This window comes from Phascolarctos cinereus, unplaced genomic scaffold (assembly GCF_003287225.1).
Source record: "Phascolarctos cinereus isolate Bilbo 61053 unplaced genomic scaffold, phaCin_HiC Scaffold_3;HRSCAF=262, whole genome shotgun sequence".
Taxonomy (NCBI): Eukaryota; Metazoa; Chordata; class Mammalia; order Diprotodontia; family Phascolarctidae; genus Phascolarctos; species Phascolarctos cinereus.
In genome coordinates this window covers 256,755,466-256,779,247 of record NW_027555736.1, presented here as the reverse complement: position 1 = coordinate 256,779,247, position 23,782 = coordinate 256,755,466, and the positions used below count along the sequence as shown (strand labels likewise).

At 40.5% G+C, this 23,782-nt stretch overlaps 1 gene segment (V, D, J or C); it reads right to left on the bottom strand.

The window, feature by feature from the left end:
- Positions 1-4,026: 4,026 nt before the first annotated feature.
- LOC110199883 (immunoglobulin heavy constant gamma 1-like) lies at positions 4,027-14,589 on the bottom strand. The segment is given in 7 exon segments: positions 4,027-5,382; positions 5,741-5,871; positions 9,107-9,427; positions 10,515-10,835; positions 12,001-12,036; positions 12,868-13,221; positions 14,568-14,589. Coding segments are annotated over 7 exon segments (1,269 nt in total).
- Positions 14,590-23,782: the final 9,193 nt, after the last annotated feature.

Here is a 23,782-nt window from a genome sequence, read left to right as displayed (position 1 = left end):
TATGTTTTTTTTTGTGGGGAGCATAGGGGTTGGATTTGTGATTTCATGAAGTAGGAAGTTCTTGTGAGGAAACCCTCTCTACCAACACAGATCAACAAATGTTTTGCAGTTTATAATCTTGCTTGGGGGACTAAGAGGTGGATTGACGTATATGTTAGAGGAAGATCTTAAACCCAGATTTTCCTGATTCTCTATTACAGTTAACCTACCTTTTATGAATTTAATGGTGTAATTTCTGTATCATTACATATTTGCCATTTTTGACTTTCACCATTATATGATGCCCTTCTCTCTCTTTCAATGTTTCCTAGTCTGAATTACATTTCATCAGATAATATTAATGTCACTCCTATTTTTAAAATTTTATTTGTCCGTATGTATGTCCAACCTCTTAATATTAATCTAGATAGGTTTTTTTTGGCATTAAAAGTGTTTATTGCAAATAGTAAGGAGCAGTTTTATGTCACAGAATCATTGACATAGAACCAGAAAATACTTCAGAGGCAATCTAGTCCAACAGATGAGGAAATGGAGGCTCAAGAAACTTAAGTAACTCAGCAAAGGTCACAGATTTAGTAAGTGGCACAGATGAGATTTGAACCAAGGTCTTATGATTCTAAATTCAGTGACCTTCCCACTGCACCATGATGAATTTTTATTTCTTGAGCCATTCTACAACTCTTTTTCTTTTAATAGGAAAATTCAATGTTAATTATGAGTAAAATGTGGATTTGTTTTCTAATATTTTCTTTACTTTTTCTCAGAGTTGCCTAGAAAAAGGGCTACCTATTTTAGAACCAGTGGGAATATGAGAGACCATTGAGTCCAGTGCTCGTATCTGAAATGTGAGGAAACTGAGATACAGTTAAATGACTTACCTAGGAACACACAAATAGTAGGTGTGTGGTGGAATTTGAGCCCAGCCTTTCCTTACTCCAATTCTAGTGCCACTCTACCTCTCTATCTCAACTTTTGAAACTAGTTATAAAGCAAGTTCTATTTCTATTTTTATATTGATAATCCTTAGGTATCTGTGGTTTAACCTTCTTTTTATAAATAACAGTTTTGTCTTTTGGCTTACCAGTTCTTTTCGCTTTCTCTTCCTTTTTGTTGTAATTAGTTCTCATCTGTGTTAAATGTCTTTTTGTTGGTAAATAAGGATATATTTGTGTGTTACCTTTTATGTTAATTGTAATACACGTTTTAACACAAATTCTCATTTGATGGTTTCAATTAGATTTAGAAAAAAATTATATAATTCATTCTTATATATGAGAGGCAACATAGGATAGTAGATTGAGAGCCAGCTTCAGAGTCAGCATGACCTAGGTTATTCCATCTGACATACACTAACTAGCTATGTGGCCTTGGGAAAATCTAATTTCTAGTTTGAATTCTACTTAATTCAGATAAAATTAATGCCACTCCTATATTTTTAAGCTTGCGTTTGCTTTTATATATTTTAGTACAATCTTACATTAGTCTACATACCTTATATTAATCTGTATACTTTTTTTTGCCATTAAATGTGTTTATTATAAACAGCAAGGACCATAGTATCATAGGATCATTGATGCAGAACTAAAAGATATCTGAGAGCAATCTGGTCCAACCTTCTTATTTTACAGATATGAAATAAATGCCCAGGTAACCTCTTAATGACCTAAGTAATTCTCTAAGACTACAAGCCATAGAAGAGATGCTTATTTGAATTGGTAAGCAGTTTCTTCATCTAGGAGTTCCCTATACTAATGCAATCATGGTTCTATTCTCTATCTTCATTCACATTCCACTTATAAAATATGCATTTATGTATGTATTAAATATTAATTATAACTAGTAAGAAGTAAAGTGTGTTATTATTTTTGTTAATAATTTATTCAGTCAGCTTGAAAATTCTTCCTTTACAGCTGTAGGTATCTCATTACTTGTACATTTTTGTTTATAAATTTTTTTAGTTTTTGAAGTACAGTCTTCTGTTTTCAAACAATATGGTCACTTCTATATGGTCATGTCAGTGATTGGGGACCCAATCATTGAAAAAATACTTTAGTGTATTTTTGTTGTCCTTCTGTGATCTTCTGTAATTTTGAAAATTCTGATGTTACTTGAGTAAATACTTAAAAAAAATTCTTTTTCTTATGTTGAATATTGGAGAACTACTTTAAATTTGTTTTTGTAATTTTGTAGCTTACCAATTATGTCTTCATGAATACTAATTTGAATTTATTCATACTAGGTCTTATCTTTTCTACTTGATCAAGTTTTCTTTATCTTCAAATATGACCCATAGCTTTCTTTCTTTTTCAGTGCTTGCTGGAATACCAATTAATTTTATACATGCACTTCTCCCTTTGTTTTTCCAAATTTGTTATTTTATGCTGACATTCATTAGATTCTTTTAAAAATTCTGTTATATCAATCCTAGGCCTGTTCTTCAATTTTATTTTTATCATTCATTGATTTTTGTTTGACTTTTAATTGCTTAAATGTCACTTTACAATTCCCCTCATTACTATTTCAACTCTTCTAGTCATTAACAACAATGACAAAACTTAAATGATTTTTAAAAAGTCCTTTAATGTATTTATTGTCAACTTTAATTTTCATTTTGTATTTATTCATCCCATTCATTTTGTTTCAACTTATATATCTGAAAGAATTTTGTTCCTTGAATCACTACCAAATGTTTTTTATTGTGTTACATACACATAAATGTAACATGTAGAATATATTTATATTTTTTACCTATGTCTTGGGGAGCATCCTTTTCCCACATGAAGTTCTTTAACTGGACTCATGTAGACCAGATTCAGTGCTGAAGGAGCTTCAAAGGACTTTAAAGAGAGGGAATTCATGTTTTTCTCTTGATTTTGTCAGTCCAGTAAGGCTAAGTCCAGTGCTAAGCACTGGAGATACAAACATGAAAAGAAAAAGATAGCCTCTTCCCTCAAGGAACTCATAACCTAATGGGGAAGACAGTACAAAAGGAAGTTGAAAATGGGAGCAGGATGAAGATACCCAGCTAGAGGACACAATGAAGTTCAAAGAAGTGCAGTTGGGTAGGAAATGAGGCAATGGCTAGCACGGGCCTTCAACTTGAGGCTTTTGGAGGAACTCTTTACTCTCTCTTCCAAGGAGAAGGGACCCGGGACAGAGGGTATTAATGAAGCCTCAGTACACAGGCTGATGTGATCTTGCAGGGTTATGAGGTTTCCCATCGATGAGGTTCCTGACAGTATGATGGAGCAGTCTTGCTACATAGTCGGAAATGAAGAGACTCATTGGGCTCCTGTTGTTAATTCTTATTCACAAACAGGGTCCCAGTTATTATTTATTTTTGGTGTATCCCAATTAAAAAAAATCTCTTAAAACAAAACTTAGGTATGGCTCATGTCTAGAGTTTCCCCAAAAGGTATCAACAAAATCCCTTTTAGAAAAGTTACTCAGTGTACAAAGTAGTATATATCAGGTATAGGACAGCTATTTCCTGTACTGTGAAAGAAAAGCTTAAAACACAAAAGACTCATTAACCTGCACTGACAAACACTTAGACCATAGAACAGTAACCCATCACTCTAACTACTCCCAGGAGGTAGTAAAGATTCTAAGAGACTTGTGGGACTGTTATAAAATCATAAAGAACATTCTCCCAGTCACCCAGGCTCACAATCTCACATCCTTGACTTTTAACCCTCTACACCTGATGTATTTACAAGTTTACATTGACAATGTGTTGTCAATTTTACTTTCATATTATCTCTAGCTTATGCCTTCTTCTCTCTCTGACATTGTTACCAGTGTCTGTCTGTCTTTCTTTCTTTCTTTCTTTCTTTCTTTCTTTCTTTCTTTCTTTCTTTCTTTCTTTCTTTCTTTCTTTCTTCTTCTTTCTTTCTTTCTTTTCTTCCTTTCTTTCTTTCTTTCTTCTTCCTTTCTTTCTTTCTTTCTTTCTTTCTTTCTTTCTTTCTTCTTTCTTTCTTTCTTTCTTTCTTTCTTTCTTTCTTTCTTTCTTTCTTTCTTCCTTTCTTCTTTCTTTCTTTCTTTCTTTCAACTTTCATTGCCACTCTTCCCCTCAACTTTGGCCCTACCCCTACCAAATCTCTTTCCTTACAAACTCTAGAACCTCAGACTTGCTGGGGTGATTGGTGGAATTTCTAATAATTATTTCCTGCTGCAACCAGCCTTTTCTTATATCCTGGGAAACTCAGATTCATTCATTCATTCAACATCTATTAAGTATCAACTACATGCAAATTTCCTGTTTTAGTTACAGAAAAATGCTTCTTTAGCCCAAAATCAAGGTCAAATTTTTAAAGAATTATTTTACTAATTAACTAATTCTTGGGGAATTATCTTAAAGAGAAAACTGAGAAATAAAAGACAATAGAATTTTTATCCCAATATTTTGCTAATCCAATAAGAGGTTTCTTCCCTTTGAGCTAATTTTGGCTTTGACTTAAGATCAGTCAACCAAAGTATCTCTGGGCCTAATTTGTGACCAATCTATGTCATCACTTAGTCTAACTTTCTTTTCTTCCTGGCACCCACTTGTCCATCTCCCACCAAAATTCTGGGGAGTGATAGTTTGGGACCTATTTCCTGTACTGGGAATATATTTCACACATATCCTGGCCTAGCTTCAACCTCTAAACATTCCCTCAACTCCCATCTCATGCAGACATAATTTACACATTAGCAATGAAGATAACTTTTACAATGTTACTATCTTACAACTACTTATGGAGCAATAAAAGCACAGATGTGGTCATTTCCAGTTAACACTAAAGAAAGGAGCATGGCACTACAGCCTAGCTTTTAGTGAGCTGGGGCAGTGGATGGGTGTGGACACAGGCCTGGAAAATGCCAACCACACATATTCCATAAAAGAAGTACCAAAGGAGAAATTCTGTTTGATTTGAATGAATATGAGTACATCTATCAATTATGTCTTACACAACGATGATGCTGGTCTTTCCTCAGCCTTCACTATAGGCCATGTAGCTTCTATTCTCTTTTCCTTTGCATCCCTATTCTGCTGATCCTGTGAGAGAAAGGCAATACATGAAGAATGAGACCTTTGTTAGACAGAGGTTCCATTTTCCTGAGCTGGTCTTGGGCAACAGAAGAGGCAAAAGAGTCTTTGTCCCATGCTAAGGGACATTGGTGAATGTCTGTGTTCAGGGAGAAGCTGGATTTGATTGTGATGTGGAGATGTTTCTGCTGTTTTGAGGAAATCATGGTGAGGTTCTCACTCCATTTAAGGTTTGTCTCTGGGAGATGGGGGTACAGCACCTTCTCTTAGGCTCCTTGCCCCATCATGTTTCTATAGTCAGGGATCATTGGCTGCTTTAACTCCATCACAGAGGAGAAGATCCACTTTACCTGCAGAATAACACAAAAAGGATGGAATGAAAGTCAAGATTTTAGGACAGGGCTGCCTAGCCACTATCTTTCTCCCTTATCAGTCACGCTCCTTCCATAAGAATCAGGATAGTAGAGGGGATAAGTGTGAGGGACCGAGGGAAGATGAAAGGGGTTCTTCTTTCCTTGGAGATTAGTGAAGTCCTCAGTACGGGGTCAGGATAGGGTTGACCAGTGGAATCTGGTTTATTCTCTCTGAGTTGAAAGCCCAGAACCCTCCTTGTATCTTAATCTCTGTGGGAGGGTATGAGTAGTACAATAGGAGGGCACATTGGCAAAGGAAGAATAAAGGGAGAAATCATACATAGGACTCTCTGACCTTGAACAGGGTGACAGTGGCACTGTAGCACACACTGAGGAGGAAGAGAGTGATGAAGATAGATATTGTGGTCCACAGCCCATCCAGCTCTCCATCCCTGGTCTCAGCACAGTTCTCATCTGGTATCAATTCTGTGGAGAGGTAAAGGGGAAGAAATAAGTTGATGATTTCTCTCTGTGGAGGGCTAAGGGCAGGGAAACCCTTAAGACATCACATTTGGCTCTCCTATGACTTTTACTCCTTCCATTGTCTAAGAGAGGGGATTGAGGAATTAGGGATTAGAATGGCAAAGGTTTGTGTGTGTGAGATGAAAATAAAGTACATGCTAATGAGGATTAGAATTGGGAAAGGTGGATTGGAAATGGAGATAGGGTTGCATGAGGAAAAGTTTCTGTGTAAGCTATTTTTATGGGGTGTGTTTTGACTTCTTGGTTCCCCATTGATCTCTTGCCTACTGGTATCTCTATAAGCTCTTCTTAGGAGGCGACATCCAAGATCCTTCAACTGTGGCAATCCTCTTAGGAGTAATCCTGTTTCTTTGAAAGAAATAGAGATGCATTTTCAGGGTCTCTTCTTATCCTCACTGGACTATTCAAGGCATGTCTAGGGAACATGCTGATCCCTCCTCCCTCTAAGTGAGTTGTGACTCTATCCTTCATTTTCGCTTCTTCTCTTGTTGCTCATTCTAACTGAGTTCTTCCAAGGGTCAATACCAAAGATCTTGCCTAGACCTTGATCTAGTCACTCCTATTTTTTCCTGTTCTTTACTTGTCCTTTTGGAGGCTAGGACTGGAGTTTGGTTGATGGCTTGGAATGTCAATCTGAATATGAGTCTATTCCAGAATAGCTGCTGCTGAGTGGCACGACTACAGTTCCAGAAAGTTCTTATGTGAGGCAGCCTTGCTAGCATGTCCCTTGAACATCCTCCCCTTAAGAGATGCTACACTTTTATGATGTCACTGGGAAAAACTGGACATTACTCTGGATATATAGCCTTGTGTGGAGCCATCAGGAAGGATAGGAGATATAGGGTCATTATTTTTTGAGCCCCAAAGTACATGAATATGTGTATGTGTATTTTGCATATGGTATGTGCTTAATAAATGTTTGTAGAACTGAATTGACTTGAAAGGTGAACATCTGATTTTGAAAGTGAGTGTATGTGTATGACTGAGCATTAGAGTCTGATTGTGGATAAATGTGAACATGTATGAGTATCTTACTACGAACATAAGTGTGTTTGTGTCTGTCAGAGTTGGTACAATTCCAAGTTTAAGTGAAAGAGGAGAACGAATGAATATGTGAGTGTGGCTGTCTATATGTTTGATTGTATGATTATGAGAAAAATTTTGAATTGTCTGTGTGTATTGGCGTGAACATGAATGTGAGGATAATTTTGAGTATATAAGTATAATTTTCAAAGTAGATGTGTTTCTATTTTGAGTGCATATGAGACTGCTGATTATAAGAACAAGTGTATGTGAGAATGCATCCACATATTCTGTGTTGTAGCTTGAGCAATCATGTATATTGTGTATCTTTTAATTTTGGGGATTCGTGTGAGTGAGAATATACAATATTGCATATGAACTGGTATGTTTTCAAGTGAGTTTGTTACTATTTTCATCACTGACTGTTGTCCATCCTGATTTTATTCTATTTTGGAGTGCACAAGGGTAATAAGTTTTGGTCAGCATGTACACATGTGCTCATCTCCCTGTGTGTGAATAAGCGTGTGTGTGAGACAGTGTTTGTATCTAAGTATGAGTGACTGTGTTTATGATTCATGTGTGAGTCCAACTTGTGTATAAGGTATGGCATGTGTGTGTATGTGTGTTTTTGAGGGGGTGAATTGGGCACGGAAGAATATTGAACAGGTGAGAGGAATTGAGAGGACTTCAGGCTGGGATCAGTCATCTCATAGTCTTCATGAATTTGTAGAGGTAACAAAGCATGTTCAGCATGAGGGTGAAAGCTGAGTATAACTAGTAAACGTGAATTGTACATTAATACACTGTAATTAGTACATCTTCTCACAACTATTTTTTTTTATCCATGTGTGGGATGTCTGAGTGTGGAGAGAAGAGTGAGTTATTTCATTGAGGGAAAAAAGAAAATTGGGGCCACAGCTGGCCTGGTGAGAGGAGATGGATTACTTGTCCCACGTAGAGAAGGCATTTCACACAAATGTAAAGAAAGACATAAATTCACATCCTAATTGATGAAAAAGCACATTCACACAGTCACACAATAAGTATTAGTCTATATAGCTAAAACTTTGAAAAAAATTCATTCAAATACCTAAATCTTATCTATATAATGGTAAACATATTTATACATACACACACACACACAGACTTAACAGACACATAAATTTATAGTCATACTTATAAACTCACTGGCCTCGCAAGGACACATTATCCTAATTCATGTTCATGTACAATAAAATTGGGAGGTCATAATTTTTTTGGGAGCCCCTTTAGTCATTCCAGAGCACCTCCCCTCATGGCTTTGTAAACCACTGGGCCCAATTCCTAGAGGTGGAGTGAAGCAGATATGATGGAAACCATGAGGATAGGGGAATGGCTCACTGTCTGCATGTCCCTCTGGGCTAGGGTAAGTGACATCTTATACCTTTTATCTTTGACACACAGAATGTTCCCTAATCAAATCCTCATGGATGCATGTTGTACTTAGCACTAGTATATTAAATTGCTATCACTCTTTGTTTGCAGCCCTGTGTTATTCATAACATGAACCCCTGGGTGGCAGTAGTGATAGACTCCATGCAGGTCCTTTTTACACCAAAAGACCCCTTGCTGAAGTATAGTGGGCTGAGATACGAGGTCAACTCTTCCTTGCGCTCTCTCTCTCTCTCTCTCTCTCTCTCTCTCTCTCTCTCTCTCTCTCTTTTGGTGAGGAAGAGATTTTTGGACTGTGTTCCTTGATTACCACGACTACTGATATTGGTGCCAGCTGCAGGATTGGACAATGCTTCCCCTTTCTTAATACTTTCCCAGGAGTCAGTTCCAGAAAGAACCAGTCCAGTCAGAGGGATTCCAGATATGGTGCTGGGTGTTTTATTGTTTTGCTTGAGGATAATGGGAAGTTTACATTTACAATTTGCATGTGGGGCTTCCATCCCCAGACTCGAGAAAATGTGAAGGAGGGAAGGCCCCATGGTGGGGAATTGGGATAAGGAAAGAAGTAGACAGGGAGATCCTCCAAACTGGCTATCGCTGGAGGAGGGGATGGGAAATGCGTATGTGTGAATGTGTGTGTGCGTGCGAGAATGTGTGTGTGTGTGTGTGTGTGTGTGTGTGTGTGTGTGTGTGTGTGTGAGATTCTCTTTGCTTTCTCATTTACCCGGGGATGCAGAGATTGTCCTCTCAGTATAGTGGTTCGGAAGGGCCTCGTGTAGCACCACGCAGGTGTAGGAGTTATTCTCTTGCCATTTTCTTTTCTTCACATTGAGCTTGCTGTAGAGAAAGAAGGTGCCATTTTCCTTCACGGTTTGGGTGGTGGAATGATTCTCTTCACATTCCCGATTGTTGTTGCATTGCCATTCAACAACAACTTCGTCAGGGAAGAAATTTTGTACGAGGCAGGTAATACTAACAGTGTCTTTATGCTTCAACTCCTCAGGATGTGGGGCAAAGACATACACATCAGGCTTCTTTTTGTCACCTTTGGAAAGAGGAGAAAATGTGAGCGTTACCCTGGGAAGGCTGGGTCTCTCTGCTATAGTATTGTAGATTAACAGACTCTGGAGCTAAAGGGACTCAGATATCATCACATAACTCTCTTTTCCCTCCCCAGAAAACAAATTCTCTTCCTATTTATGTTCCTTATTGAGCTCCCTGCTAGTTACACCATCTTTTTCCTTGACTCTTCCTCTAATTTTAGTTTCCTTTACTTTGGAATTGTGAGTATTGACTTTTTTTAAAAATACTTTCTTTGCTTTCTTACCCACTGAAGACACATTTTCCCCTGGTCATAGGGGCAAACTCTCCCACAAAGGAATCCTGACCTTACTCTGTCCTGATCAAACATTATTCCCCCCTGAAACCAGGCTTATGAAGAGAGAGACTTAGGGTGTTTTGACTAATGGAGAAACATTGGAAGCAAGGAGTAAGTATAACTTGATTTAGTAGTTTTCCATGCAAAAAGATAAAGGTCTTCCTCTCCTCCTCCCTCCCCCTAAACATCACCACACTCTTCCTACTTGGAAGTTTTTCTTAAATTTCAATTTGTCTTTTGTCTATCTCATTCTTTACTGGTTCTCGGTACATCACTGGATAAATTCTTCCCTGCCTAGAGCCTGTAAAAGGCTATGGTTTCTAGAGATAAAAACTCTTATCTGGGAGTGAGGACATGTAGATTTGACAATCTGTGAGGCTAAGAAACTTATCTTCCTGAAGTTCAGTGCCCCTATTTAGAAAACTGAAAGATTCATTTGTACCTCTCAGCACTTTGTGCTTAGGAGTATTAGGGGAAGAACTTCATGAGATCACAGGACTGGAACGTTGGAAAGGACCTAATTTTACAGATGAACTAAATGAGGCCTAGGTCACACAGCTAGGAAGTGATAGAAAGAGAAATTGAAACCAGATCATATGACAAATCTCGTAGTTCTCTTTCTACTACAGCCTAAAGTTGGGGTAAGTTGCAATTTCTTTGGAGTAATGGAGTCCCTGACCTCTTTAGAAGAAGTTTTTAGGGCTAAGGGCAGGCTTAAACTCATTTGTGGCTCCAAGAAGTCCAGTCTTCTTACCCTTAGGGTGGGAGATGGTTTTTTTCTCAGGAGATGGTAATTCGTCGTTTTCAACTTTGCAGGTGTACGCCATGCCATTCAGCCATTCTCGGTGTTCTACAGGGATAGTGCTGACCACTTGAAAGGTGCCATTGTTTAGCCTGTCCCGTTTTGGTTTAGGACTGTCAATTATGTTATCACCTTTCAACCAGGTAATACGAACCTCTGACGAATCACTCACATCAATCACCTTACAGGTGATTTTAGGGACTCCTGAGGTTGTGAGTGTGTCCTTAGGGTTTGGAGGGAAGAGGAATACAGAAGGTCCACTGACATCACATGCTGAAAGAAAACAGATGTTAGTCACCAACTTTCCAGGGCCCAAAGTATAATGTGCTCAGACTGTTTTGGGGGACCCTTAGTCCATCATTCAAACTTTCCATACTTGTCCCCAAACTCTACCTGCATGCTCATCTCATTCTCCTAGAACTACAGAATCTGATTTATAAGGGACCTCAGAGTCCAATAAGCTCCCCAACAAGAATTCCCTTTGTACCACACTTAAAGAAAGATCATCTAGCCTTTGCCTGAAGAATCTCAGCGAGGGGGAGCCCAATTCCACCTGAAGCATCCATTCTACTTTTGGATAGCCCTATTAGGAAGTTTCTCCTCATAGCCAGACTAAATTAAACTCTTCACAATTTTTGACCATAGCTCCTCAATTTTGCCTTCTTGGACTAAGCAGAACAAGGCTAATTCCTTTTCCACATGTGACAGCCCTTCAAATAGCTGCATATCATATAACGATCATACTCTTTCTCCCCTCTTCCCCCATCCTGCAAGCATTTTCTCTGAGATAAATATTCCCTGTTCCTTTATCCCTTTCTCATATGACATAACAGAGTTCCTTTACCACTGTGGTAACAATAGTACCTTGTCATTATTCTTACTAAAATGTGGTAACAAAAACTGAATCTGTGTTCAGTACTCCAAAGGTGATCTGCCTAGGTAGAACACAGTGAGACTACCACCTCCCTGGTCCTGGGCTGCCTTTCAATGTATCCTGAGATTGCACTGGTTTGGTAGCTGTCATATCACAATGAGCATTTATATTAGTCCATTTAATGAACATAAAGTCCATTAAAAACTTCAGGTCTTTTTTGGATACAGCGATTCTCTCAGACTGGACTTTAAGAGTTCTCCCTTGATGTGTAGGGGTCATAGCCACTCTGCAGTCATGGCCATTTGTTGGAAAATCCCAATATCTTTCCTAAGGGTTCTTCTATAGGCTTTACTCCAAAGATGCCTTTGTTTCATTCTTGTCCCCCAATATCATAGGAGACGTTTAACCAACCGCGTGTTCTTGTTCCCAAGAACCTGCTTGCCCTGGGATTCCAGCTCTTCCCCACTATTGCCCTGGCAACCCTGATTGGTTTCCTGCTCAGTGCTTAGCAGGTCCATGGAGGCAGTCGGAACACCCCTACTCCCCCCTTCCCTGCACCAATACCTTGGCATTTGCAGGAATTTGAGGAATCACTGATTTCTGAAAAAGAAAAGGGTAGATAAATAGCTTATATATGTTTCTTATACTGGTTTTGTACTTAAGTCTAGAGTTAGTATTTCCAATCTAAACATTAGGACCATCAGACTGAATTTTCAAAGAGTTCTGACTTGCTACTCAACCTCCCTCATTTTTAGTCATTTCTATATGAGTGTAGATGTCTGTCAAAGTAATTGTCTATAAAAGAACTGTCTTTTCATCCTGAAGCCAGATCACCGAAACTCATAGATTTGTAGCCCAAGAAATTATTTTCTCTCCCAGGTAGCTAGGCAGCTAATGGCACAGTAGATTAGACCCTGGGCCTGGAGTCAAGAAGACCTGAGTTCACATCTGGCCTCAGATACTTACTAGCTGTGTGACCTTGTGCAAGTCACTTAGCTTCTTTTTGCTCCAGTTTCTTCATCTGTAAAATGAGGATAATAATAGCACCTACCTTGCAGGGTGACCATGAGGCTCAAATGAGAAAATAATTGTAAAGCACTAAGCATAGTGCCTGGAACATAGTTAAGTGCTTTATAAATGTTAGCTATTATCATCATTATTATTATAGGATCTAGAATTATATTAAATTCATTCTTCCTATACATAAAGAACTTCCCCCAGGACAGGAGGAAGCACAATTTTATAGGATCTCCTTAGTCTCTATATAGCTTCTCTACCTCTCCCAGATCAATCTTTCCCCCAGTCTGAAGACTTTTTTTTTTAACCACATGTAACTTTTGCTGCCCCATCTTTATCCTCTCCCATCCCCACAGATCTCTAAAACCATAAATGTCCACCCTCTGCCCTGTATTCATTCCCCTTCCTTCTCACCAACTTTCTTGTTAATCTTGGTGGATGTGGCTTGGTGGACCACATTGCAGGTGTATGATTGGCTGTTCAAAGCATCTGTAGGAACTGTCAATTGACTGCTTGAGGTGTAGAGTCCTGAGGACTGGAGAACAGAGGGATAAGTCTGGATTCCACTGGAGATGGCTCCTGAATTCCATGTCACTTCCACAGGCTTAGGGAAGTAGCCTGACACCAGGCAGCCCAGAGCTATTTTGGAGGAGGTTTCCTGTCCACATTTGGGTGCCAGGGGAAAGACAGATGGAGCTTTGCGACTGGCTATTAAAAAAGACAGAGACAGACTTTGTAATAGAAACACCAATATGAACCCATTGAGCTCTCAACTTAGATCATAAGAGTATGGAGTCAGATTCTACTTGCTTGGGACTTTTCCTTCCTTCAGGTATTACTGTCCCACTGACTACCAGGAGCTGTGTGACCTGGAACATAATCATTAGGGTCCTCCTATTCTTGTAGAGAAGTCTTTTACTACTAATCTTTTTCTCGTCAGTTCTTCTGGGAAGAGGAGATGGCCAATATGGCCACATTGTTGTGTGATTTGGCTGGCAGGGCTTTCAGTGGTAACATGTTCTGGTGGGCTAGTTGGGGAGGAAAAGCTGCCCCTCTCCTGCCCTGGGAGTTTTCTCAGCCCTTACAGTGGGAGGCAGCAGTGGTTTTATGGAAAGAACGCAGGATTTGGAACACCTGGATTTGAATCCTTATCTCCTTACTGGTAAAATGTACATTAAAACTGCATGTTAAAACTAAGTTAAAATTGTCTTTTCCAGATTTCAAGCCTGTGATCCTCTTAGTTCTGGCATAAGAGCTGGTGTTTGTTCTGAGCTTGAAACATATCTCACCAGGGGAAAGTGTCAGGTGTGGACCTGATACATGGCAGCTTTAGACCAGAGTTTCCTTATATCTTTCCTGGGATAGGGCACAGGAATGGAGGATATTAATGAGTCTTTTCCTCTTAGTTCCAAGTACTCTGCCTTCTGCATTCTACTGTCTTAGCCTTGTGCCTCATTCTTATCATCAACAGATCCCTTTCATCCTTAGCCTTATTCTTTTTCTTTTCGTTTCCCTGCCATCTTATCTTATTACTCTTCTTATCAGCTTGTCACTTCCTTACCCCTCAGTTCTGCCCCTCAGTCCTGTTCTCTTTGCCCTTTCATCATTCAATTCTTCCCTCTGTCATCTCAGTCCTTTGCCCTCTTCAGCTTTGGGCCCCTGACCCTTGTCTTGAAGTATTGTGGCAAATTGAACAGTTGGAATTGTAATTAGGAAAACCTAGACTGAAACCCTGTCTGATAAGCTGTGTAACCATCATCACACTCTGAGTCTTAGTTTTCTCATTTGTAAGAAAAGGTGATAATGATATCCATCGTGCTCATTATCTTGAATTTGCTTGCAAACTTTAAAGCATGGTATAAATGTTAGTTACTACTATTAACCTTCCCTCATTTCCTGTGCTCTGTTATCTGCCAGTTCATACCAGGTACTGCCTCTAGGTTTTGTGGGGCTTCCGGGGTTTCTGCTCCCCTCTCAACAACTCTGGAACTCCTGTTCCTCTCAGCCTTGTCCTCTCAGACCTGCTCCCCTAATACTGTGCCATTTTGACCTTGTTATCCCCCTTTCCTCTGTTCTGGCTTCCATGCTCCCATTTGTATTCCCTGCACTCTTACTCCTTATGGCCCCTGCCTGCATGCCTGCTCAGCCGCTCTGATTAAATCTGTACTTCTTTTCCCCATCTTCCCCTCTCCTTTCTATCCTGGTGCTATCCTTAGGGAGGTATGGAGCTTGGGGAATTTTGCACCATAGTCTCTAGCCCACATTTTTAAAGAGGTGAAATCTTGATCAAAGGGACATGGAACTTGAAATCAGAAAGAGGTGTCCAGAGCCTAGAAGCTGCAGGGAGGTGATAGATTAAGGAATTTGGGGGAGGGGGCTATGCTTCGTATTCTGATGGACATTGTTTTTCACAGGCTGATATTAGGGGTATTTTTGCACAATGAGCTCTGGCCTCCTCTTCTCAGAAGCTGGGAGTAATGATAGTGGAGGAAAAGGAAAGACCTGTCCTGAGTTAAGACTCTGGATCTGGTTGTATGTCAGCTCCCATATGAGGCTTGCCCTGTCAGATCCTGTGTCTCCTAAACCCTATTCCTCACACCCTTCTCAGCCAGGTCTTAGAGCTCTGTCTGCCTCAGAACATTAATTTTTTGGTGCTCAGTCCCTATGTCCTGGAGCAGCCTGGTCTGGGTGCAGTGGCCAGAATTGTCCTGGATACATTTATCCTTACAAATTCATGTTACTGCTCATTCTGGCTGCTGAGGCACTTCACCATATGACTTTTAACTCCTTTGTCACTGCCGTTCTTCTTAGGGTATCCCTACCCCTTTCTAGGTTCAATATTTTCTCCCCTTCGGCCTTGGGCTCACTCTTAACCCCAGGATCTACATCTCCTTCATCCTCCTGCTAGCTCCATGTTCAGCACTTCAGAGTTCTTCCCTCTCTTCTGTCTTCTTTGAGCTCAGTCCTATGTCCCTTTTACAGTTCACATCTGCTTCCCATAGCCTTTCTTATATCTTAATGCTCTGCCTCTTTAATCTCAGATGTCCCCTCAAGCCTGTTTCCTAAATACTGTGCTCCTTGTTATATCACCTCTCTCCCAGCCCAACTCCTAAGCTCTGTCTACCTTGTGTTTCCTTTATCTGAGCACCTAAAGCAAAGACTCCCTTTCATAGCTTACTCTGTGAGTCCCCTTTTCCATCCACTTCTCCTTCACTCTGCTTTTTTCTTTTTCAGCATTTCCATGATCTTCAGGCCTTATTTCTGAACACTGCTTCATCAGCCCTCCATAGAATCTAGTCTCTTTCCTATTCCTTGCGCAGCTTTGTACTACCAAATTCCCATACTTGAGTTTCTTTTCTCCATGACTCCCTGGCTGCCCTCTCAGTTTCTGGTATTCAGGTGTTCTCAGTTTCTGTGCCTATGGCTAGCTCGTTTTGTATTCCTGTCTCCCTTGGCATTGCATTTGTGACCATCTGTTTTCTTTTCCCTTGTTTTCCCAGTATCTTTTACTTCTTCCCTTTCCCCTCCCTCACCCTTATCTCTTCTGCCCATAACCCTCTCTTGGCCTCTGTAGTTTCTAACAATTGTTTCCTTTGGGTTAGCTCCTTTCACCTCTTCACTTACCCCCTATTCCATCTGACACTTCTTACTCCTTTCTGACCAGACCCTTAACTCTGCCACTGTCAGACTCTGAATCACCTAGGATTTAGTTCCTGGGCCTCTTGCCAGCTCATAATTTGTTCCTCTCATCATCCCTCCCTGTATTTGTTCAGCTTTTCAGCTCCATCTTCCATGCCTTGTACTCTTTCCTAGTTTGACCCACAAATACTCTTACAAGTACATGCTCCACTGCTCTGCTGGTCCAGAACCCATACCTCTTGCAACTTTAAGCCTTGTTCTTGCAGCATCTATTCTACTCCTGCAGTTTCTTATAGCTCATTTCTTGTTCTTGATGTTTGCTTCTTCCTGTTAACTATTCATCTCCTACCCTCCCCCTTACATCTCTTTTGAGTCCATACATCTATTCCTATAGCTTGCTTAGCACCTCCTTGCTCTGTCTTCTAGTTCCAGTCTCATTGAATCCTCAAACCTGCCTGCCAGAATTTATGACTTACTTCTTCCAACTTCATGGCTATCCTCAGAGCTCACTTCATCTCCTAAACTTTGCCTTGTCAAACTTCGAGTCCCCCGGGCTCTAGAGCATCCTGGCCAAGGAAGCCTCTGCCAGCTCATTCAAACCTGGTCCTTTAGTTCATACTCCATTTCCTTGGCTTAGTACCACTGTATTCTGCAGGTTCAGCTCCTGAGCATCCTGCTTCTTGGGTTGCTGTGGCACCTTGCAGAATCATCTGTGCCATTTCCTTTTCCCTTATACAACCTTTGCACCTTAGCTGGTGGTAGCTCTGCTGAATTGAAGACCACTTGCTCCCTCAGCTTCAGGGTCCTTTCTAGATGAGACTTTGTACCTTCTATCTCCGAATGACCTGTGCTCTTCGTCCCTGTACCTCTGGTACTGACATGACATGCATCCAGGCCTTACTCAGTTCTCATGCCATGACTAACTTAGTTTTTCCATCCCTAACTCCTTCAACTCATATGTCACTATTCCTGTTAGCTCCTATGTCCATATCCTCTTCAGCAAATGGGCGATGACCTTTTCAGTTCTTGTATCTTGATAACCCTCATCTTCCTGATGCCCTCAATTCCTCAATTTCTGTGTCCAAACTCCGTTCTGATCAATATTGCCAATCAGATGATCTTCTGCCATTTCTCTCTATCCTTGGACTCTTCCTTCCTCCTCCTTGTTCTCCTTTCCTGTATCTCATCTTATACCTCTCTCAGCCCAGCCTGGGAGTTCTGTCCTTTTAGACTCCATTTCCCTTAGATACAGCCCCCTGGATCTTAGAGCAGCCCAGTCTAAGATGATCTCCGTCAGCTCAAATCACATTCTTCCTTCTTTTAGATTCTCAACATCAGATCCCTTTTCCTTGCCCTGTGCTCTGTCCTGGCTCAGGGATCCCTGAGCATCCTATACCCCTTCTTTCTGGTTGGAACCGCTATACTTACACAACTCAAGCTTTGTAGCCACTCCCTCCTCACACCCTGTCCTTTCAATTCTTGTGCCCATTATTTGCCAAGACTCTCTGGGCCCTGAACTCTAACTCCCAATCTACAGATTGGTCTGGCTTCTGTATTTCTGTGCCTCCTGTCCTACACCTGCTTTCACTGCTAGCTGTCCGTCATTGTCTGCTTCTCTGCCTGGACTTCCTTCAGCTTTGTTGGCACCTTTGAGTTTAGTATCTGTGGATATTTAAGTACACAACCTTTTAGTCTTCTTTGTCATCTTATCTTGTACCTCCTGACCCCTCAGAACTGGAATCTGGTCTATTCCTGGACAGGACAATACAAAATTTACCTCTAATCCTCCTCTCACTTAAGTGCCAAATTCCCTGCTCTCTTAACTTCATTTTCCCTCCCACACACCAGTATCCACCTGAATGTCCTTCCCATGAGCTAGGTCTGCTGTGACTGGTGACCACAGTCTACTTACACCTCTCTCTATAAAAATGCCCTTTTCACTTTGCTCTCTAGAAGAGGAAAAAAGGGGAAAGTCTTCCCAAGCCTACCTGATTGACTTACCCTGGAGCTTTTCCAAATGGATGGGGTTTCACAGAAGGCTGAATCTGGGTCTAGGTGAAGAATGACATAATCAGGTAGGGTCTCTGGCTGCTGAACTGAGTATTCTGCACCCCTACGGGCTTGCAGCACCACTATATGCTAGACCTTCCTATCTTACTTAGTCATCAGTTTCTCCTTTCCAAGAGGTGTGAAAACATCTCCACATCATTGCCTCACAGTCTAAAAATGGGATTGAAACCCAATGGGGCATTTGAGTCCTGACAGTTCCCTTTTTCTCTGTCTCATGGGGTTTTTGAATGAATGAGATCACAGAGGGCAAGAGCTGGAGGTTTCCACAAAGATAATGGGTGTGGGTGTGGATGTTGGTGTGTATGAAGGATGGGAAACCCCGATGGCTACTGTTCTGGGCCCAGTGTCACAGAGACACGGGGAGAGAAGCTGAAGTTGCCCAGAAAAGCCATGTGCCAGGTAGCCAGATGTCAGTGTGGGCACTGAGTCCAAATTTAGGAGACTCTCCCATGTTTGACTCTTTAGTAATCCTGTGGCCATGGCTCAGAGCCTAGCTACCAGTTCTGTAGATTCTTGACAGCTGAAGCACCACAGAATGTTTATGTCCTTCTGAGATCCCATTGCACATAGCTACCAGCTAGTCATAGAATCCTGGGAACATAAATTTAGAGCTGGAAGGGACCTTAGAGTCTTATCCCCTCATTTTATAGATGAGGAAACTGAAGGAAATGTTTTCTTCTTTGAATACCACTCTCTGTCACAGCTTTTTCTCCACTCCTCTAGTATTTTTTAAAAAAATCTATTTCGTTGCATATTTCCCAATTACATGGAAAATAATTTTTAACAATTATTTTGAAAATTTTTGAGTTTCAAATTCTCTCCCTCCCTCTCACGCCTACTCCATTCTTAAGAAGGCAAGCAAGTTGATTCCAATTACACATACGAGGTCATGTCAAACATATTTCCATATTAGCCATGTTGATAAAGAAAAAACAAGCAAAATAAAACAAAAACCACAAAAAATAAAAAACCCCAGAAATTGTTAATCTGCACTCATAGTTTACCAGTTCGCACTCTGGAGTTGAATGCCATTTTTAATCATGGGTTCTTTGGAATTGTCTTAGATCATTGTCTTGATCAGAGTAGCTAAGCCTTTTTCAGTTGATCATCCTTATAACATTGCTCTACAATGTTCTCCTGCCTCTGCTCACTTCACTTTGCATCAGTTCATATAAGTTTTCCTAGGTTTTTCTGAAACCATCCTGCTTATCATGTCTTACAGCACAGTGGTATTCCCTCCCAATCATATACCACAATTAGTTCAGCCATTCCCAATTGATGGGCATCCTCTCGACTTCCAATTCTTTGCCCTCACAAAAAGAACTGCATGAATATTTTTGTATAAATAGTTCATTTACCTTTTCTTTGATCTCTAAGGGATACAGACCTAGTGGTGCTATTGCTGGGTCAAAGAATATGCATAGATTTACAGGTCAATTTTTGTGAAAGTGTACAGCTGAGAAAAAGGCATACAGTTTTAAAAAAATTTACATAAGAGGACTGTTTCATAGACTTTTATGTAAAACAATTTTTACATATTATTTAAATGTGAATTTGCCCACTGATGTGAGGAAGGAAGTGAGGGTCAGAGGTAGGAAAGGTACCAGGGACACTTGAGGGCTGGGGACAGAGAAGCAAAGACAGGAGGAACACATGGGTACCAGGGCCAGCCATATGGGAACATGTTGGGGGAAGACAAGTCAGGCCAGACATGGACACAGACAAGAGAGCATGGGAAACATGTGGGGGCTAGGAACAGGTATATTATAACCAAGTGTAGATGGATGGAAGACAGACATGTAGGGGCAGGACAAGAAGGAGGGTGGGTGGAGTAGGGCAAAGGTCTCCTCTCTCAGTACTGGAGGTGTTAAGCCAAACCCTGATCCATCAATGGTGGCAGAGGTCTTTCTGTGCATCTCTTCTTCCACTTTCAATTAAAGAGGTTTTGTTTTAGTTTAGGGTTTTTTTTGGGGGATGCGTTAGAGGCGGGAGGCCAGGGAGCACTGAGCCAAAGGGCAGGAGTGGAGAGAAAGAGTACAATACTGTATAGTAAAGTTAACATAGATATTTTTGTGGAATGAAGACTTCTTTTAGAATTCCTTAAGTTGAATTTGTGTAATGCCAATTTACCTAAAGTGAGAACTGTCTGCACTCCTCTGTATTCTCATTCAGTATTCTCCACAGGTCTGTCATAGCTACCTTTTCTAAGATTCTATTTATCTCCTTGACTTCTTTCTTACTTATTTTATGGTTGGATTTATCTAGCTCTGAGAAGGGAAAGTTGAGGTCCCACATAAATACACTTTTACTATTTCCTCTTGTAATCTATTTAACTTTTCCTTTAAGAATTTGGATGCTATGCCATTTGCTGCATATATTTAGCATTGATATTACCACATTGTCTATGATTCTTTTTTAGCAAGATGTAGTTTCCCTGCTTATCTCTTTTAATTAGGTCTATTTTTGTTTTTGGCTTGTCTGAGATCATGATCGCTACCCTCACCTTTTTTACTTCAGATGAAGCATAATAGATTCCGCTCCATTCCCTTATTTTAACTCTCTGTGTGTCTCTCTGTTTCAAGTATGTTTCTTGTAAAAAACATATTCTTGGATTCTAGTTTCTAACCCATCCTGTTATCTGCTTCTGTTTTAGGGGTGAGTTCAGCCCATTCACATTCACAGTTATGATTTCTAAATGCATTTCCATCCATCCTAAGTTCTTCTCTCTCTTTTTTAAGCTTTCCCTCTTCTAAAGTCTATTTTGCTTCTGACCATTGCCTTCTTTTATCTGCCAATCATTTCATCCCCCTTTTCTCTTATCTCTTTCCCCTCCTACTTCCCTATTGGGTAAAATAGATTTCAATTAACAACTGAGTGTGTGTGTGTGTGTGTGTGTGTGTGTGTGTGTGTGTGTGTGTATGCATGTATTTTCTCTTTTTGAACCAATTTAGACGTGAGTGAGGTTCAAGTATTGCCCATCCCCCCTCCCAATTTCCCCTTCCATTGTAAAAGTTCTTCCTTGGCTTCCTCTTTTATGTGAGACAATTTTACCCATTCTCTCTCTATTTTCTCTTTCCCCTTCTCCTCTTTTTGCCTATCTATTTTTATATCATCTCAACATAATAAACTCACTTCCACAACCTTCTTCTATTTAGAGTCCTTCTAACTTCTCTAGTAATGATACAGCTCATAGATGATACACAAATCATCTTCCCTTATAGAAAGCTACACAGTTTAACCTTTTTGATTTCCCTTATAATGCCTCATTCATGTTTACCTTTTTATACTTCTCCTAAGCCTTGTATGTGAAAGTCAAATTGTCTATTCATTTCTGGTCTTTTCATTAGGAATGCTTCAAACTCCTGTATTTCATTAAATATCCATTTTTCCTTTGAAGGACTATACTCCATAGAGATTAAGCCTGTAGTAATTGGAATGTTCTCAGAGAGAGTGCCTCTAGCCATGAATATCTTCTACTCTGAATGTTATAAAACTGTGCTGACTTTTCTTTTCCTCCCCCTTCCTGGAGCCCATTGGTGTCACATATTACACACATTTTCTCAATGCATACATCAGTTGTGTTGACTTTTCCTCTCTCACACATTCCCATGCATGCACACATAGGGTCCTTGGTGATCTATCAAGTGAGGGGAGTGAGGTAAAGGAGGGGAAGGGAATTGTAGGGGAGGGTAATAAAAGAGGGAGGAGAAGCAGGAGGGAGGGCCCTCCTCATCTATTCTTCCTCAAGTTGTCTTTTCTAAGGTCCCTTCCCTTCCCCCCACCATGGTGGTGCAGGACACTGTGGAACTAGAGAGGCATGAGTTAATATCTCATGCTCCCACAAAACTAGTCAGCAATGTAGTGAGCAAAAAGCAAAGAAGATATTGAACCGGGGACAATTTGAGTTAACTCTATCCCCAGGTGGCTTGATCCCATCTGTGGAACTCTGGGTAAGAAAAATGCTAGCATTTTTAAGACTTTAGGACTCCTGGAGACCCCAGAGAACCTTAGTGTTGTCTGCTTTTAATTTTCATTCCTTTAGCTTTCACTTGTTTTTACCTTCTTAGACTGCTTTTCATCACCTTGAAGACTGATTTTATGAGGGAGAGATTTGAATGTGTTTTTATCTAAGGGAATGTTTATTTGAATTCTCAAGCTGCTATCACTGCAACAAATACAGGACCAGGAGATTTCCTTCCTCCCCCCACTACTTCCCCATAGTTAAGCCAGGGCTAGGGGGCCCCCAAATATAGTGTCCTTCAATGGCAAAGGGATTCTAACTTTGGGAGATCTCATTTTTTCCCCCAACAGCATTAAACAATCTACAAAAGTATGGATGTTTGCCAGGTACCACTGTTCTTAATTTTTCTTTAGTGTGGTCCTCTAGCTTTGGGCTGAGTCCTGTTCCTGTTCTGTACTCTTCACTGAAGGAAGAAGGTCCTGTCTTATTTGGGTCTTAGGCCATGCTCCCCATCCCCATGATTTGTGCATAGTAAGCATTTACTCATTCCTCCATCCTTGGTTTCTACATTGGGATGTTGTGAGTAGGTCAGACTGTTTGCTTCTTTACTCTTGAATGTGCATACTTCATTGTGAATATAGTGGCTAAGATTAGGTTTCACCTTGCAAGAATTTCTGGGTTTTGAATTGATCTCCTAGTGGTTTGACTCAAGTTTAAGCCTTGGCTTCTTGTCTCCTCCTTATGCAATCCTGAACTTGGAGCTGGCTCCATCCCCTGCTGTGAACTTGACAGTCCCCAACCAGATGCTGTTGATTATGCTGAAGGCTTCCTGGAAGAAGTGAGATGCTTTGCTTCAAAGGTATTATCTTGTCCTCTTTCATGGTATGGCTCTGGATGGGGCAGCTGGGTGCAGCTTGGTCCTGTTTGTCTGTCCTTCTGTCTGTGTGTCTGTCTGTCTATCTCTTGCTAGGCTCATGCTGCTTGTGCACTTTGTTTTCTAGCCTCCCTGGTTTGTCTCTGGAGGTTTGGAGCTTCTGAAGGATTCTGGCAGTCTTTTTGTATTGTCCTGGACTATGTGAAGGACTTCTAGATGCTTCTCTTTGATATTCTTTACATTATTGCTTCTGGTACACTTTTAGAACTTTCTTGAAGAGTTTATGGGAGATAGGGGCTCCTGTAGGTCTGGCAGGCAATCATTTTCAATAGTAGGAGTTGAATAAATGTTGTTGAAGTCTCCCATATTGAGGTTTCCTTACTTCTGGGTTCAGAAAATTCATTCCCCCCAGATCATTTCTTTAAAGACTATTTACTTCCTTCATTGTCTTAGCTATTCTAAATGCCCTGGTTCACAGACCTGCACATCAGATTCTCACATACAGGTCTTCCATAATGTTTTGACTTTCTTTTTGCTTTTAATCTTCTGGGCCTTACCTTCTCTATCTCCTTCCTTCCTGCTGTTAACTAATCATCCTGGTATTTTATTAAATATCATGACGGTCTAATCTTCTTCAGTATTTCCCATTTACTTGTCTTTTGTGTACTTCACAACTGTATTTGCAGCGGGGGAATGGCCAAACTCATCCCTCATAAATATGAGCAGTGTGTTTAGCTGATGCCATCTCCTTGTGGTAGAATAGGTTGTGGATGTGCTTCTGCAAA